Source organism: Vicugna pacos, chromosome 18, assembly GCF_048564905.1.
Source record: "Vicugna pacos chromosome 18, VicPac4, whole genome shotgun sequence".
Classification (NCBI taxonomy): domain Eukaryota; kingdom Metazoa; phylum Chordata; class Mammalia; order Artiodactyla; family Camelidae; genus Vicugna; species Vicugna pacos.
Window position 1 is genome coordinate 27,379,942 of NC_133004.1, and position 15,631 is coordinate 27,395,572.

Below are 15,631 nucleotides of genomic sequence, written 5' to 3' on the forward strand. Positions count from 1 at the left end.
CACTTCCGGCGCGTTCAAACGGCCGGCGCGGCTGAGGCGGCGGCAGCTGCGGAGGCGGTGGCTGAGGCGGCGGGAGTCTGTGCTCTGCGCCTGGCTTCTTTTCGGCGTTTTCGGGGGTGGGGAAAGTGAGGAGTGCGTTTTGCCAGAGAAGCCGCTAGACAGCGCCCCTCTTCCTTTTTTCCAAGGGGCGGAGGGGAGTTCGCGCCGTTGGGAACCGTTGGAGTCCGGCCTTCGGCCTCCGGCGTGGACTGAAGAGCCGTTTGGCTCGGCGCGGCGTGGCTTCCTCGTAACGGGGAAGACCGTTCGCACCCTCGCTTTCCGAGGCGGGCGGGGAGCTCTGTAAACCGAACTGAGGAGAGAATCTGAGGAAGGTTGTAGGCTGTGGTAGCCCTTGCTGCTCCCCGCTCAGGAGGCGGCCCGGGGCTATCAGGGCGTCGGGGTTTTCTCAGCTCTCACTGGTCTTTCTGCACAGCCTCATGGAGCGAGAGAGGGAAAGGAGCGGGAGGACCCCCAAGAAGGGCCGGAAGAGGAGGCCGGTCCCGAACAAGGTGGTCGGGTCGGCTGAGGCGAAGAGAGCCGGTTGGGATCTTGAGGGGCGGCAGCCTGAGGCCAAGGTGAGCAACGGGGAGCCTGAGTGGGCGGCCCGAGGCAGTTTGGAGCTCCCAAATGATAATATAATACCACCTACACCTTAGGGCTGATGTCGGCTGTTTAAAAGCGGTGTAGTGCCTGGCACACAAGACGACTGTTCTTTCGACAAATACTCATTGAGGTCTTCTGTGTGCCAGGAACTGTACAAGGTTCAGGAGATACCCCGGTGCCCCAAAGCGCAGAATTCCCAGCCCGCGTGCGGTTTACATTCCAGCAGGGGAGTAGTAAGGCTGATGATCGTCCCTGTCATTTATTGAGAGTTAAATATATGCCATTCATCCCTTTAGTCATCAGATTCTGTTGTCTTCCATGTGCTGGTCACTGTCCTAGGTACTTGGGGTACATCAGTGAATAAAGGATTTCTACTTCCCTTTCTAGTGGAGAGAGACAGAAGATAAACAATAGATATGAGAAATAAGTTATGTAGTATTTTAGACGGGAATTAGTGCAGTGAAACATCTTTTATTAAAATGAGATTTTGGGGGAGGGGAGGCTATCAGGTTGACAAAACAATTTTTTAAAGGTTAACGTGGTTTAAAAAAAAAAAAGGAAGTGACAGTCTCATCACTTTTTTCTTTTGAAACACTCTCAAACTTAAAAGTTGCAAGAATAGTACCAAAAACTAGCCCCCAGCCAACATTTGAAAGTACTGTAGTTGCTAACACAATGCCCCCCACCCAGTATTTTACTGTTACATATATGCTGCAATCTACATAACCACAATGCAACCATCAAAATCAGGAAATAACATGGATATTTTGCTACCATCTAATTCTCAGACCCCATGTAAGCTTCTCCAGTTGTTTCAGTAATGTCTTTTTTAGCTGTAAGATCCAGCGTAGGATCATGTGTCATATTTAGTTGTCACGTCTCCTTCAATCCAAACAATTATTCAATCTTTTCTTTGACATTCACGACCTTACTACTTTTGAAGAATCCTGGAACAGTTATTTTGTAGACTATCCCTCAAGTTAGGTTTGTCTGTTTTTCATTTATTAGATTCAGGTTATACATTTTTGGCAGGAATATCACAGAAGTGATACTCTGTTCTCTTGTATTTTATCAGGTTGTACCCTGATTTGATTTGTCCCATTACTGGTGATATTAACCTTTATTGCTTGAGGTACCGTGTGCTAAACTTCTCTGAAGTTATTCTTTTTCTCTGGAATTTTGTTGGGAGATGCTTCCTCATTAAATTTGCAATTTATTTTTTTTATTAGTATGAATTAGGGGATACCTATTCAGTTGGTTATAATCCATTTCTATATTTTGCTCTTCAGAATATCCCAGATTAAGCCATTAAGTTAGCTTCTGTGTCCTTTTGACATGACCTCATCATTCTTTGAGCATTTCCTTATTTTTCTGGCACAAAAAGATGTTGTTCCAGGCTTTTCTGTGCTTTCCCTGCCCCAGCCTGTGATCAGCCATTTCTTCTAGGAGACTTGTTTTTCTAGTGGAGAATGACATTTAAAAATTGAAGATCTGGGTGCTAGATATGCTTATTGCTATTGGGTGTCTGTAATTTAAAAAGAAAGCTAGGAAATACATGTGTATATATGTACACACATATACACAAACACGTGCTTATGTTTACATTTAGGTTTTTTTTATCTGTACACACTGAAAAACCATGAATTCATACCAGTATCTACTTCCAGTCTAATTCCACAGGGTTCACCCTCATTTTCTCTCTTGTCATATTTATAACTTCCCTATATAACTGAGAAACCTGATTCCCCATTATTGTTAATGTATTTTATCAGTCCCCCATTGCTTCCATTGCCACACATCTTCACACCTCCTCACCCTGCTTGGGCTCTTGTCACTGCATCTTGTACCAGGTCAATTTCCTGTGAGAATGCCTTTGTTGCTACTGCAACAAGCTACTACCATCATCCTCCCATGGACATCCTCACCCTGTTCGGGCTCTGAATTCTGTGACACCACTCTTGTCCTTCATCAGTGATGCCTTCCTTACTCTAAACATTTTCTGACATCTGATGCCAGGCCTCACTGCTCCAGTTGCTACTGCATGGATGGATGCCCTCCTCATATCACTCAAGCTTTGACACCTCACATTGCGGAACCTTCCTGTATGTATGTCCTAGGTTCTTACCCCTAGTCCTGGATTGTCTTCCCTATGGGATACCCTCCTCACCCTACTCATACTCTGACATCCTATGTTCGGTGACCACGATTACTCATTACCATATAGACTCAATCATTATCAATCTCATTTTTAAAAAAAATAAAAATTGGTGTATTTTTAAAGGAGTTAGGAATATGGTCAGAATGTAAAACATGCATGCTTATTTTAACCAGAAATTTATCCTGAGAAAATAGATATGGGAGGATGTCTATACACAGGTGCTTATCATAATATTATACAAAGGTGCTTATCATATGTTTATAATTTTTAAAAAGCAGATGTGTCATCAATAAGTCATTTTTTTCATATAGATTATGTTTTTAGGTAAATTTAAGAGAATGGACTATTAAAATTGATGTTACATTTAACGGATATGGAAAGATATTTACAGATTTTTAAAATTTTGGTGGAGGGAGTTAGTTACAAAACAATGTATACTATAATCCCTTGGGGGCAATATAATACAATGATGAAAAGAGTTTGGGCTTTTGAGCCTTCATTCTAGTCTAGGTTCTGCCACTTACCTGTTTCTCCATTTCTTTATCTGTAAAATGGGGATAACAGTAGTGCCTGCTTAAGAAGACATGTAAGAATTAAATGATTTAGTAGGTGTGAAGTGCTCAGAACTGTAAATGGCTAATAAGCAGTGTTGAACATTAGCTTTAAAAAGCCACAGGGAAAAACGGCAATAATTATAATAATATCTGGTGTTTATTAAATACTTATGGTATGTCAGGCACGACTAGTCTCGTATATTGCGCTTGCAGTACCTCATTGGTCTTCCCAATAATTGCATGAGGTAGAATTATAATTATTCTGTAAATGAAGAAACCTTTGTTTTAGGTTAAGGCACTTGTTCCTAACTTCTTAATATCTTAAGGCATTTAAGATGGTAGAGCTTGGTATTTGAACTCAGGTAGTGTGATTCCAGGCCTTGAACTCCTACAGTATTACTCTGCTGCCTCCCAGACCGAAATGAAAGTGGTAATTATCTGACATGTGACTCACTTTCACTTACCATCTGTCTTTTGTCTGTTTTACCCTCCTCTTTTAAAACAATCATGAATTACTTTAATAACTAGATATAGGGGAAAGCTATTTTAAGGAGAGGATTAAAGTCTGACTCCTTATCTTAGACCACATTGATCTGTCTTGATCTGGCTCCCATTTCTCTCTCCTCTCATATCTCTGCTGCTCTGCAACGTGCAGTGTTGGCTCTAGCCAAACCAAACTACGTGTTTAGACACAGTGTTCCCTCCTACCCAGCTGATTCATGATTTGCAAGGTTCAGCCCTAGTATTTTCATCTCAATGATGCTGTCTCCAAAACTCTCCAACCCCCAAGGCAATTAGCCTCTTTGCTCCTATATCTTTATAGTAGCATTCACGTTTTATTGGAATTACCTGTTTCTGCATTTTTGCCATAGTAGAATGGACTCCTTGAGAGTATGAGTCATGTTTTATTTATCCTACTATCCCTAGCACATAGCCAAGTATCTGTAATTAAGGTTCTGTATCAATATTTATTAAATATCCTATTAATAAGATCATACCACAGGTTGTTGTTTTAAACCTTCGTTCCCAATTAATTAGAACCCTCCTTATGTCTAGATACATGCTAAAATTATCAGAAACTGGAATATTTTAAAAATTTGCCTTGTTTTGTTTCTATTCTTTATGCTCATAATTTGTTATGCTCTGATTTATCTTTGCAGAAAGCCCGCTTATCTACCATTTTATTTGCTGAAAACTATGAAGTAACCCATGACCAGCTATGTGATTTGCTGAAGTATGCAGTTCTGGGCAAATCCAGTGTTCCTAAACCCAGGTATGAGATGAACATAAATGGTGGGTATAGACTTGAAGTTTCAAACTGGTGTCTGAAGGATCACATCTGCCTGACATTATGTGCCGCACAGACTATCCTAAACATTTTTTTTTACGGTAGTTGCCAACAATTTAAATTGGAAATCTCTGTATAAAAATCCAAATTTTTTACTTCTTCAAAAAAACTCAAAGATCTGGCAGCTGTCCTTATATTTCCACATGACAAAAATTTATCGAAGCTGAATAGTGGCCTCCCCCTTTGGATGTACACTTCAATGTTCCACCTGGCCTGCACCTGTTATTTACAGTCTCTGTCTGGCCACTTTAGGTATTTTGACTTGTAACCCCCAGTGGAGACCTGATTGGAATAACATGATCAAATGTTAAGAATCTCGATCTTTTTTCTCCTTTTACAAATCAAGAGCAAAGAGAATTTTCCTATTCTGGTATCCTCAGTGCCATTATAAAATGTCTAATGAAAATTGTGTTTATTTATGTAATACACACTAGAGAGATTTTCGAATGTACACTTCTGTCTAGGGGGAGGTTGACTAGGTACATCAGAAGCCATCTTCTGCATTAACAGATACTGCCATTATTCTGTCAGTTTATCTAAAACTAGCTTTCTTATAGCCAGTCATGTGGTCACTGGCTTACGAAGGACTATAGAGCAGAGTGGGATCTTGAAGATACACCTTTGTAAACTGAGTTTGTTCCAATGTAAAACAAATCTTAATAGAATTTCAGATTTCGCATTCTGTTTCACTTGGTATTGTATGTAATTTGAATGGAATAAATTATCTCAAGAGATCTTTATGTGAATTCTGTGCAATAATAGCTGTTCTCCATTTCCAGGCAATCAGTGGGTGATGATAAACTCCAATAGCTGTTGCTCACTGCTTTCTTCACACCCCTTATGTATGCCTGTAACTGACTTGATGGTATCACTCTTAGCTGTGTTGGTTTATTTTTCAACAGCTGGTGCCAGCTTTTTCACCAGAATCATCTGAACAACGTGGTGATTTTTGTACTGCAGGGAATGAGTCAGCTACACTTTTACAGGTTTTATTTGGAGTTTGGATTTTTCCGAAAGATATTCAGACATGTAAGTTAAGAAAACTTTGTATTAGAACCTGACTCAGGTCTTCCCATCTAGAGACCAGTGCACATGTCTCAAACCGTGCTTCTTGGCAACCTGATTGAACAAGCAATAGATGTTGTAGAAAGCAAAAAAAGACTAAGACTGAGACCTTGTGTTGAGATTAGAATTAGATTTGTCTCTGATTTTTCTTTAGTAATCTCGGCAAAACACTTATTCCCGGATTGCAATCTGTAGTTCCCAGATCATAGTTGATATTGTCCCGTTTTATTTGGGCTATGGTGTTTAAAAAAATATAAAATGTATGGGGGGCGGGTATAGCTCAGTGATATACTGCGTGACTAACATGCACAAGGTCCTGGGTTCAATCACCAGTACCTCTGTTTAAATAAATAGATAAATAGATACCTCTCTCCTCCCCCCAAAATTGTAAAATTTACATAAAATATTTTTTTTGGGGGCCTCTTAACAACATTACAAGATTAAGTTCCTTCAAAACAACAGCACCTGGAGCTGAATAGAAGCTGTCTTCTTTAGAAGAGGCATGCTCTCTCCATTGTCCCATAGCCTCCTCCATTTATCGCACTGTTTCATCTATTTACCACTGAGAGCATTTGAATTGGTGAGCTCTAACTTAATCTCCTTGGGTCTTCATTTTCTTTTTTGCTTTCTTTTATTGAACACTATGTGCTAGGCCCTATTATTAATCATGCTGCATACATCATCTCTAATTCTCACAGTAGTCCTATAAGAGAGAGAATTTTTAATTCCCATTTTATACAGAAGGAAACTGAGTAACTTGCCCAAGTTACATCTAGTAAGTGGTAGAGCTGGAATTTAAGCCCAGGTGAGCCTGAGGCTTTAACTCTCAACCTCTTTGCTTTGCTGTCTTCTACTTGGCATGTTATCCACTGAAGTAATAGATATGAAAGTGCTTTGAAAAATATAAGGGGCTTTGCTTTTCTAAGTTACACATTTTTGTAATGTTTATTTCTTTTCTACAATGTGTAATCAGAGAAGCAAAGAAAATCTCTGGGGTGGGATAGATGTGGCTTCACTTACCTAGTCACTTTTATGCATTAAGGAAAGAGTCCTCATTTTATACTGCAAACAGTTAAGGTCCAGACCTTTCATAGCTTTGGGCTGACAGTAAAAGCCTAGGTCTTTGACAGTATTTTAACTGCTTTCAAGCATTTTTGTAAAAACCTGTTAATGTATTTTCAGAAATTCCGCTTGCCTCCTCCATCATCTGATTTTCTAGCTGATATCATTGGGCTGCATAAGAAACAAACAACTGGGGATCTGTCCAGAGCAATGGAAGGTATGGCTGTGACTCTGGTTTGATGTTTTCTTGTTCTAAAAGATACTATGTGTACACTTAAAAGTAGTTTAATTAGTCAGGTTTATTCTTGCAAGCAACAAAACTCAATTTTAAGTAACTTAAGCAGAAAAGCAATTTTTAAAGAAAAAGGTAAGAACCAAGAGAGATTAGACCGCAGGAAACATAGCCAAGGTTAATGCCTCAAAAACCATTTGATTAGGTTAGATAGCAAAGTCTGCCCCCCTGGATATCACTGACATCGGACTCTTAGAAATTACTGTGAATAATTTTTAAACTGTCATTGGGTCGTTGTACCTGCAAGTGTACCGATGGGAAGGAAGATCCTGCCTTTGACTAATGTAGGGGGCATTCACTAATACTACTTACAGTGGGGAATAGGCAGGAGGTTTGGATGCTGGCCAGCTAAAATATAAATATCCATGATAGCAGTGTTTTTCAAACTGGGGGTTGTGTCCCCTTAGCTAGGTTTAGCTAACCTGTTTTGAGGAGGCAAAGAGGTGAGTGATGGAATAGAACAGAAATTAATCAGAGTTCATTGTACATAGTAAGGTATTATTGTTCAATAATGCTTTTGTGTGTGTTCAGAAGTAATTAAATTATTGAATAGTTGCACTAAGGAGATATGGAAAAGTGGTGAGGAGTAACCAGTGATTCCTTTCCACCTCCTTCAGGACTGTTTCCTATTAACTTCTATCTCAAAGGCATCTAACTTTCTACCTTTCCATCGTTCCCCTCTCCTTCTAATAGATGTCCATGTCTGACCTGCAGCTTTAATTTGACCTCCACTTTATTTTGAACATGTTTGAGTGAATCACAGAGTACCCATGAGATTCAAATCTCATGTAAAGATACCAAGTTGTAAAAGAAATACTGTAATCAGGAAAAAGAAACTGATATGGCTGAAGAATATAGATTGTTGGGGGTTATTGATGGGTTGGAGATGACATAGGAGGTAGTGATAAGAGAGGAAGCTGAGAGGTAGGTTAAAGCTTTGTCCTGTGGGCTGTAAATGCCATGCTAAGCACTTTGGGTTTTATTCTGTAAGCACTGAGGAGCTAAAGGGTTATAGCTACTTCTCTGTCCTCTTAAGGATTTTGCTTCAGAGTCCTCAATGCATAGTCCATAGCACTTTGATTTTCCTTCAGTTCAGTCTTTCCTTTGAAATACGGATCTGTTCTCAAGTTTACCTATTATTCTTCTGTGGATAAGTCCTCTATCTTTATAGTTTGATGTTCCAGTTTCCAGGCTTGGATTTTCAACTGCCTGTTGGATGTTACTTGGATACTCCACTGTACTCTGAATCATAACATATCTAAAAGCATTTTTCTCTCACCCCTGAATAGCAGGCTCCCATCTTCAGATCCCATTTTTATTGGTGCCATTTTTCTCTAAGACTTAAGTCTTGAATTTAGAATTACTTTTCTTTTGGCTTCCCATATACTGTCTTCACAGGTCATTCCCTTTGCTCTCATGGATCTCTATTCAAATGTTACTTTATTAGAGCATAAAATACATGACATTAGCATTTTTCCTGCCCCAGCACTCTCTTTCCTCCTTTTTGTCCTTTACTTTTCTCCATAGTACTTATCCTCACCTGATGTATTATATATTTGTTTATTGTCCATTTGTTTATTATCCCTCTTCCTGGATAGAATTTAAGAGAACTTTGTTGATTTTGTTCATTGGGGAAATCTGTTGGCTAGGACAGCAATGCCAGGCATACAATAAGTACTCAGTAAATATTTTATTGACTGAACTGAATTATTCTGTCACTATGTTCTACCAGTTTTTCTTGTGTGGTGTTTCTTTCATGCGTTCTTTTCCTTCATCCCTTCCACCATCTTAATCCAGATTGTTTGTTTTGTATTTTTTGCCAAAAATACTGCAAAGCCATTTTTCATTTTTGTCTTTCTACTTCATTTTCCACAGATCTTTGAGGTTGATCTTTATTAAAATATTGTTTGATTATGCCACTTCCCTTCTTAGGAACTTTCTGTTGCCCTACATTACGTATGGAATGAGGGACTTAAGTCCAAACTCTTGAGCCCGGCATTTGCAGTGGTCTACAATACTCCATTATTCTATCTCAGCCTTATTTCCTATACTGCTCTTCTATACAGACCTTTTTTCCTCCCCAGACTGGTCTAGTCACTACCATACCATGTTTGCTTTGTTCATTTCTGTCCTACTGGAATGCCCTCTTTCCTACTTCTGATACTTCAGTCCTTTTGGTTGCAAGGACCTAATACTCATTTAGGCCACCTCAAGTGAGAGGTTATTATTTCAAGGATGCATGTGGACAAAAGCCATCAAGGATCGAAGTGCCTCTGGTGAAGAGCTGTTCTCTGTCCTTTCATGGCATCTTAGCTTCTTTGTTTTCTGCTCTAACTGATGAGTTCTCTGTTTCCTAGTTCAATTCTGGAAGCAAGCAACTTAATCATCTTAGCTAATTACCTATGTCTCTCTTGAATATGTCTTGATGAGGAATGTCAAGTCACTAGTCAGTTTATAGATAGATCCCTTGATAGCCGGGTGTCCATTCTTAATCTGGTCAGTGACCACCCTGTTTAAAGAACCAACAGGTGCTTGAGCAGGTGGTTAGGGGTGGAGTAGGTTTAGTTATAATGGGCTGTTAGGAGTGGCAGACACTAACGGACTGTTCTAATATAACAACTCTCTGAATTCTGCCTTTTCTTTAAGACTCAGCTTATCTTTTCCTCTCTTGAACCATCTCTGACCATCTGAGCCAGTGTATTCTTCCTTTCCCTTTTATACCTTCTATTATTATAACCCACTTTAGACTTATCTTCTCTTTATGTTCCTGTAAGTGTATTAGAGTACAAGCTCCTTAAAAGTTGGGGCACTGGGTCTTATAAGTCTTTTGATCTTCACTGTGCTTACCCTATACAGCATTAAAAGACATGTCCTTGGAGATGTCTTAAACACACATTCTAACATACATTTGGTTGTTCTTGTTTCAGAGTCTTTACCTTCTGCCAGCCCAAAAGTCAGCAGCAACCTACAGAATGACCCCATCATTCAAAAGTACGGCTCTAAGAAAGTGGGCTTGACCAGATGCCTTCTTACAAAAGAGGAAATGAAAACATACCACTTTCCATTACAAGGTTGGTTTAGATTTAATCTGATGTTGGTAACAATGGAAGAGTATCAATTTAAAAAGAAATACTACTGTTGAAAGTTTATTTTTATGGGCTGCTTTCCAAGTGACTTATTCCATCTTCTGTTAATGAGGAAATGCTTTAAGCGCAATTGTTTCCTAAAGTGTTGAGTGTGTACCTGATTGATTTTAGGTAGTATATGAACAAGACCTTAAATAGCATTGAAATATTTTGTGGGAAACTTATTCCTTTTTCATTTTTCCTTCAGTCCTTCTTAGAACATTAAGAAGAATGTTTTTTTAACACTTCTCTAGTACTTCTAATCTTTCAACCACCCCACCTCCTATTTTCTTTAATAAATATGACAGATCTAGGCTCAGAGCTTCGGTCAATTATGTAGCAAGAATTTAATAAAAATGCTTTTTCTCTTTTATTTATTACCTCTTAATCACAGTAGTAATTAAGTTAAAATTGCTTAAAAAAATACCTATTGAGATATAGTTAACCTACTATATAGTTCACTCGTTTAAAGTATACAATTCAGTATGTTTACAGAGTTTTACAACCATCACCACAACCAATTTAGGACACTTTCATCACCACAAAAGAAATCAACGCCCTTTAGTCTAGGAAATCAGCAGTTACTTTCTGTTAATAGATGTACCTATTGTGGATATAAATGGAATTATACAATATGTGTTCTTTTATAACTGGCTTAGCATAAAGCTTTCAAGGTTCATGCATGTTGTAGCATGTATCATTACTTCATTTACTTTGATTCTAATGATAATCTGTGTATGGATATACAACATTAATCCATTCATCAGTTGATGACATTTGGGTTGTTTCTATTTTTTGCTATTAGTAATAATGCTGCTGTGAACATTCAGATACAAATTTTTGTGTGGACATGTATTTTTATTTTTCTTGGGTATATATCTAGGAGTAGATCATATGGTAGCTCTATGTTTAACCTTTTAAGGGAAATACCAGACTGTTTTACAAAGCAAGTGTACCATTTTACATACCCTCCAGCAATGTAAAAGGGTTCCAATTTCTGCACATCCTTACCAACACTTGCCATGTTCTGTCTTTTTGATTATACCCTTTGTAGTGTGTATGAAATAGTATCTCATTGTGATTTTGGTTTTGCATTTCTCTGATGGCTGATGATGCTGACCGTCTTTTTATATGCTTACTGGTCATTCATATATCTTTTTCAGATCCTTTGTCCATTTTTTAATTGGGCTTTTTTAAATTGAGTTATTGGAGTTCTTTTTATATTCTGACATAAATTTCCTTTCAAAGTAGATTTATTTAAGTGAAAAAGCTATCTGTAAAATGGAATTAATAGTTCATATGTCATAGGATTGCCATGAGGATTAACTGAGTTAATATACAAAAAGAGCTTGCCATGGGGCACATAGTGCTTTAAAAAGTTAAGTCTTTTTGTTACTATTGCTACTAGTAATATAGATAGGGAGGGCAGCAAGCATAATGTCTCCCAGATTTGAGGATACTGCTTTTCTGGTCTATATTGTATTTTGATTCTTTTCATTGTAACCAGTTGGAAATTTCAGGGTACTGTGACATAGAGACTCGTCAAAGCTTTTCATACTCCCCTAATTTCTTGTCAAACAAGATCTAGGCATTACCTTTACTGTTTCAACCTCTAAAGGTAGAACTCTTCAATCATTCAGACACTTTTGGGCCTCTAAGCTGAATGTGACTGGTTATTGACTTAGGGTATACAATGGAGGGGCCCCCTGTACCCTAAACCTAGATCTTAGCCTCTAGGGAATTTTCAGGTTATGATTCCAGAAAATGAGGCACATTATTAAACAGAGATCTCAGAGGAATTTTAAGGGTGGTGCTGGGTGCAAGTGTGTGTGTGGTGAATGTTAGTTAAAAATTCTGCCTACAGTGGAATCCTTTTAGATCTCTTCTATGGTGGAATCTCATTCCTACTTTTTCTTGTTTTGGGAAAAAAGATGCCACATGCAGTCATTTGCATACTTTATTTAATCCTCCCTTAATGCCTGTATGGAAAGGGTCCAGTGACTTTGGATTTAGTGATAATTTAGTTATTTATTTTCTAATGAGGGAAAAATTGTTACTTGTTAACTGCAAGGGAGTCTAGGCCCTAGTATCTCTAATAATAGCAACCTACATTATTCTCCCAGAATATAAAATTGAGTAGATGGAGAAAAAAACTGAGGACAAAAATTCTTTTATTTAATCTTTTTATTTCAAGTATCTAACATAGAGAAGGTGCCCTGCAAATGTGGTATTTCGGTTTTCCATGGATAAATCTAGAGGTGCTGTTTACTGTTTCTAAAGGCAAATATTTCATTCCTTTTCCTCCTAGGTTTTCCTGATTGTGAAAACTTTGTACCTACCAAATGTAATGGTTCTATAACAGACAACAGTCCTCTCTTTGGGCTTGACTGTGAAATGGTAAGTACTACTCTTAATTTTTCAGCTGGGGTGTCGCAAACTAGGGTCTAGTTTTCTTGAGTGCACTCAATTTCAGTATTTAAATGACTGAAAGTAGACCCTTTTACTCACATTTTAGAAAATTTGGATCTTTGCTTCAGGATGAAGATTAAATATCACATAAATTTTCTAACTAGTTGATATGTTTAATCTAATTTTTAAACATTACCAGAAGTTTATTCCTTCTCTTTTGAACAAGTGTTTTGTTGTTGTTGCCTTGAAGACTTTGCATCAATTACTGTCAGTTTGGCTTAGTTTTACACATTAAAGACCACAAGTAGGATTTCCCTGCTTAATCTCCCCTTGTGTTTTACTTTGTCTAATTAGCAAGTCTCCTTTCAAAGGCAGTGTATCTCCTCTCACTTAGAACTCAGTTCTTAACAGAGTGACTAATGCTAAAGATTTGGAGTCTGTCGTGTGCCTTTCCTGTCATCCTGGACAAATTCCCTAATTATCCCTCTGTGAAGTGGAGATAATAATAGAGGTTACTTCATAGGGTCATTATGAGGTAGTATATATGAAATGCTTGGTATTGCATTAGATAATAATAGAGTGTGCTAATAAAAATTACTTTAAAGTGGTACTTATACTAGGATGTAGTACTGAGTAAATGGTATGATTATAGTTGATGTTACTATTTCTGCCTCTCTTCCTTGAGCATATCTTTCCCAGAGAAACTGTACTATGTTGGCTTCCTTAAGTGTAATGTTCAACAGGCTGCCTAGCTTTAATTTCATTCATACTGGATCCTCTAGTCAGCAAAAGGCTGTGCCATCATCACAGAGATCCCAAGTTGATGACAGTTGACATGTCTTGAATAATGAGAGGGAGCAAGGGCTTACATGGTTCAGCAACCTGACTACATCCTGGTCTTTTAGTGCCTCACATCCAAGGGGAGAGAACTAACACGCATCTCACTGGTTGCTGAAGGAGGCTGCTGTGTTATGGATGAACTTGTTAAACCTGACAACAAGATTGTGGATTACCTCACCAGGTATTTTTCATCCTGCCTCCAGCTCTTCCTATAGCTGTCAGGCTAGAGTCGAATGAGACTTAAAAGGAATAGCCTGTAGCCTCTGTTTGGTTTGGTGTTATTTACTTACATAATTATGAAAGAAAAGGCTGGAGTGCCACAGCTATAAATTTTAATACTGAAATTGCATAATGTTGGTATATAATGCGCTTACCCTTCTTGTTCTCTAATCTTCCTGTGACCTTAAGTCACCAGAATAATGTCTTCCTTGTCATTGAACCTGCCAGTTTTAATCATTATCTAGCAGCTGCCAAACAGCTTTGTCCTTTGATAAGACCTCATCTGAAAAATCTGCAAGTCATCATTTGGAAGTCAAATAATCTTAGAGCTTAATCTGCCTTGACCTCAAAAATCAAAACTTTTTCCATAACGGAACTTTGAGACTCAAAAATTGTGTCTGTCTTTCCAAAGATTAGCATGTATTTTCAGAATGTGCACACTATAGTGATTAGGCAAAGAAAAGCCAGTGAAACATCATTGTTTCTGTCCATTGTAATTGTACCTATCAATTCATGCTTATTTAGGCACAGAGAGATCATGATAGTTAATAAAGACTGTCCTGTTAGCAGACATGACAGACAGTATTCTTAGGAAACAGTCATGTGTGGCAAAGATGTATGTATCAGCAGGTTTGTCAGTGTTAGAAAAATACGGGAATATACAAGTCTGAAAGTAGGGGATTGGTTAAAATCTTATATTCATCTAATGGAGTATTCTAACCATTTAAAAGGATGTTCTGAAATAGATTTATTGATGTGAGAACTTGTTCATGATATATAACATGTTACAATCATGTTATAAAGTAGCATATGCATTATGATTGCATTTTTATAAATAATGAAGTATATACCAATATATATGTATCAAAGATACGAAAGGATATTTACTAAAACGTAAAAAGTGATCTCTTGGTGGTGGGACTATGGGCAGTTTTTAATTTCTTTGATTTTCATCATTTTTACATTTTAATTTAAGAAGAATTTTTTTGAAATGACTTTCCATTATTAATATCCTGGTGTGCCCATTTCTCTTTTTATATCGAAAGTTTTTCAGGAATCACCAAGAAGATTCTTAACCCAGTGACAACCAAACTCAAAGATGTACAGAGACAATTAAAAGCACTGCTTCCTCCCAATGCTATATTAGTGGGCCACTCCTTAGATTTAGATCTCAGAGCACTGAAAGTGAGTATCTGATTTAGCACTTAGCTTTTCTATGTGCCTCTTTCGTTTATTTCAAATCTACTTTCTATCCCCCAACCCACTTGTTTTTTCCTTTATAAAGGACTCTACTCATTCTGTTCTCTTTCCTCCTCAGATGATACATCCATATGTTATTGATACATCATTGCTTTATGTCAGAGAGCAGGGCAGAAGATTTAAGCTCAAATTCTTAGCTAAAGCTATTTTGGGGTAGGTAGGTTTGCATATAATGTTTTCCTGATAGATTGCGCATAAGTTAGCATGTTGTATCTTATTTAATGCATAGTGCAAAGTTCAGAGTCTCTGCTCTCCCTCTTAGTTTGTAAACATTACTATGAATTCTGGGATCCTAACACAAGAGAAGTATGACTCTGAAATGAAAAAATTGTGGGAATAGAAAAAGGAATTTTATTCACAGTTGAAAGCTGATGGGTAGAACTAGACAGGGAGAGGCAGAAAAGTTACCCAAAATTTCAAAACATAACATTCCTATATTGAATGTATCCTCTTATGTACAAATGTATGTACAATAATGTTCACTATAGTATGGTTTAAAATAGTCCAAAAAGCTGCATATATTCTACTATTTAAATAAATTATAGTTATTTGTATCATTGATACTTTGTTATTGAATGTGATGGGTCTTTATGTGCTAATAAGGAAACTTCTTAAGATGCTACTGAGAATAAAATGGAGATGCAGAAAGCCATTCCT

At 37.7% G+C, this 15,631-nt stretch overlaps 1 protein-coding gene across 4 annotated transcripts in view; it reads left to right on the forward strand.

The window, feature by feature from the left end:
• The first annotated feature begins 31 nt into the window (after positions 1-31).
• Positions 32-15,631, forward strand: part of REXO5 (RNA exonuclease 5) — a 29,586-nt gene continuing 13,986 nt past the window's right edge. For 2 of the 4 annotated variants that reach the window (XM_031687532.2, XM_072942703.1), the window contains exons 1-9: positions 473-614; positions 4,515-4,627; positions 5,605-5,731; positions 6,950-7,046; positions 10,049-10,192; positions 12,555-12,643; positions 13,561-13,676; positions 14,761-14,899; positions 15,033-15,127. In XM_031687532.2, the coding sequence (XP_031543392.2) occupies positions 477-614; positions 4,515-4,627; positions 5,605-5,731; positions 6,950-7,046; positions 10,049-10,192; positions 12,555-12,643; positions 13,561-13,676; positions 14,761-14,899; positions 15,033-15,127 (1,058 nt within the window). In that variant the 5' untranslated portion in view covers positions 473-476. Of the gene's footprint in view, positions 117-232; positions 372-472; positions 615-4,514; positions 4,628-5,604; positions 5,732-6,949; positions 7,047-10,048; positions 10,193-12,554; positions 12,644-13,560; positions 13,677-14,760; positions 14,900-15,032; positions 15,128-15,631 lie in introns of those variants that run through there. The other 2 variants (XM_072942702.1, XM_072942704.1) reach the window with 2 other exon arrangements.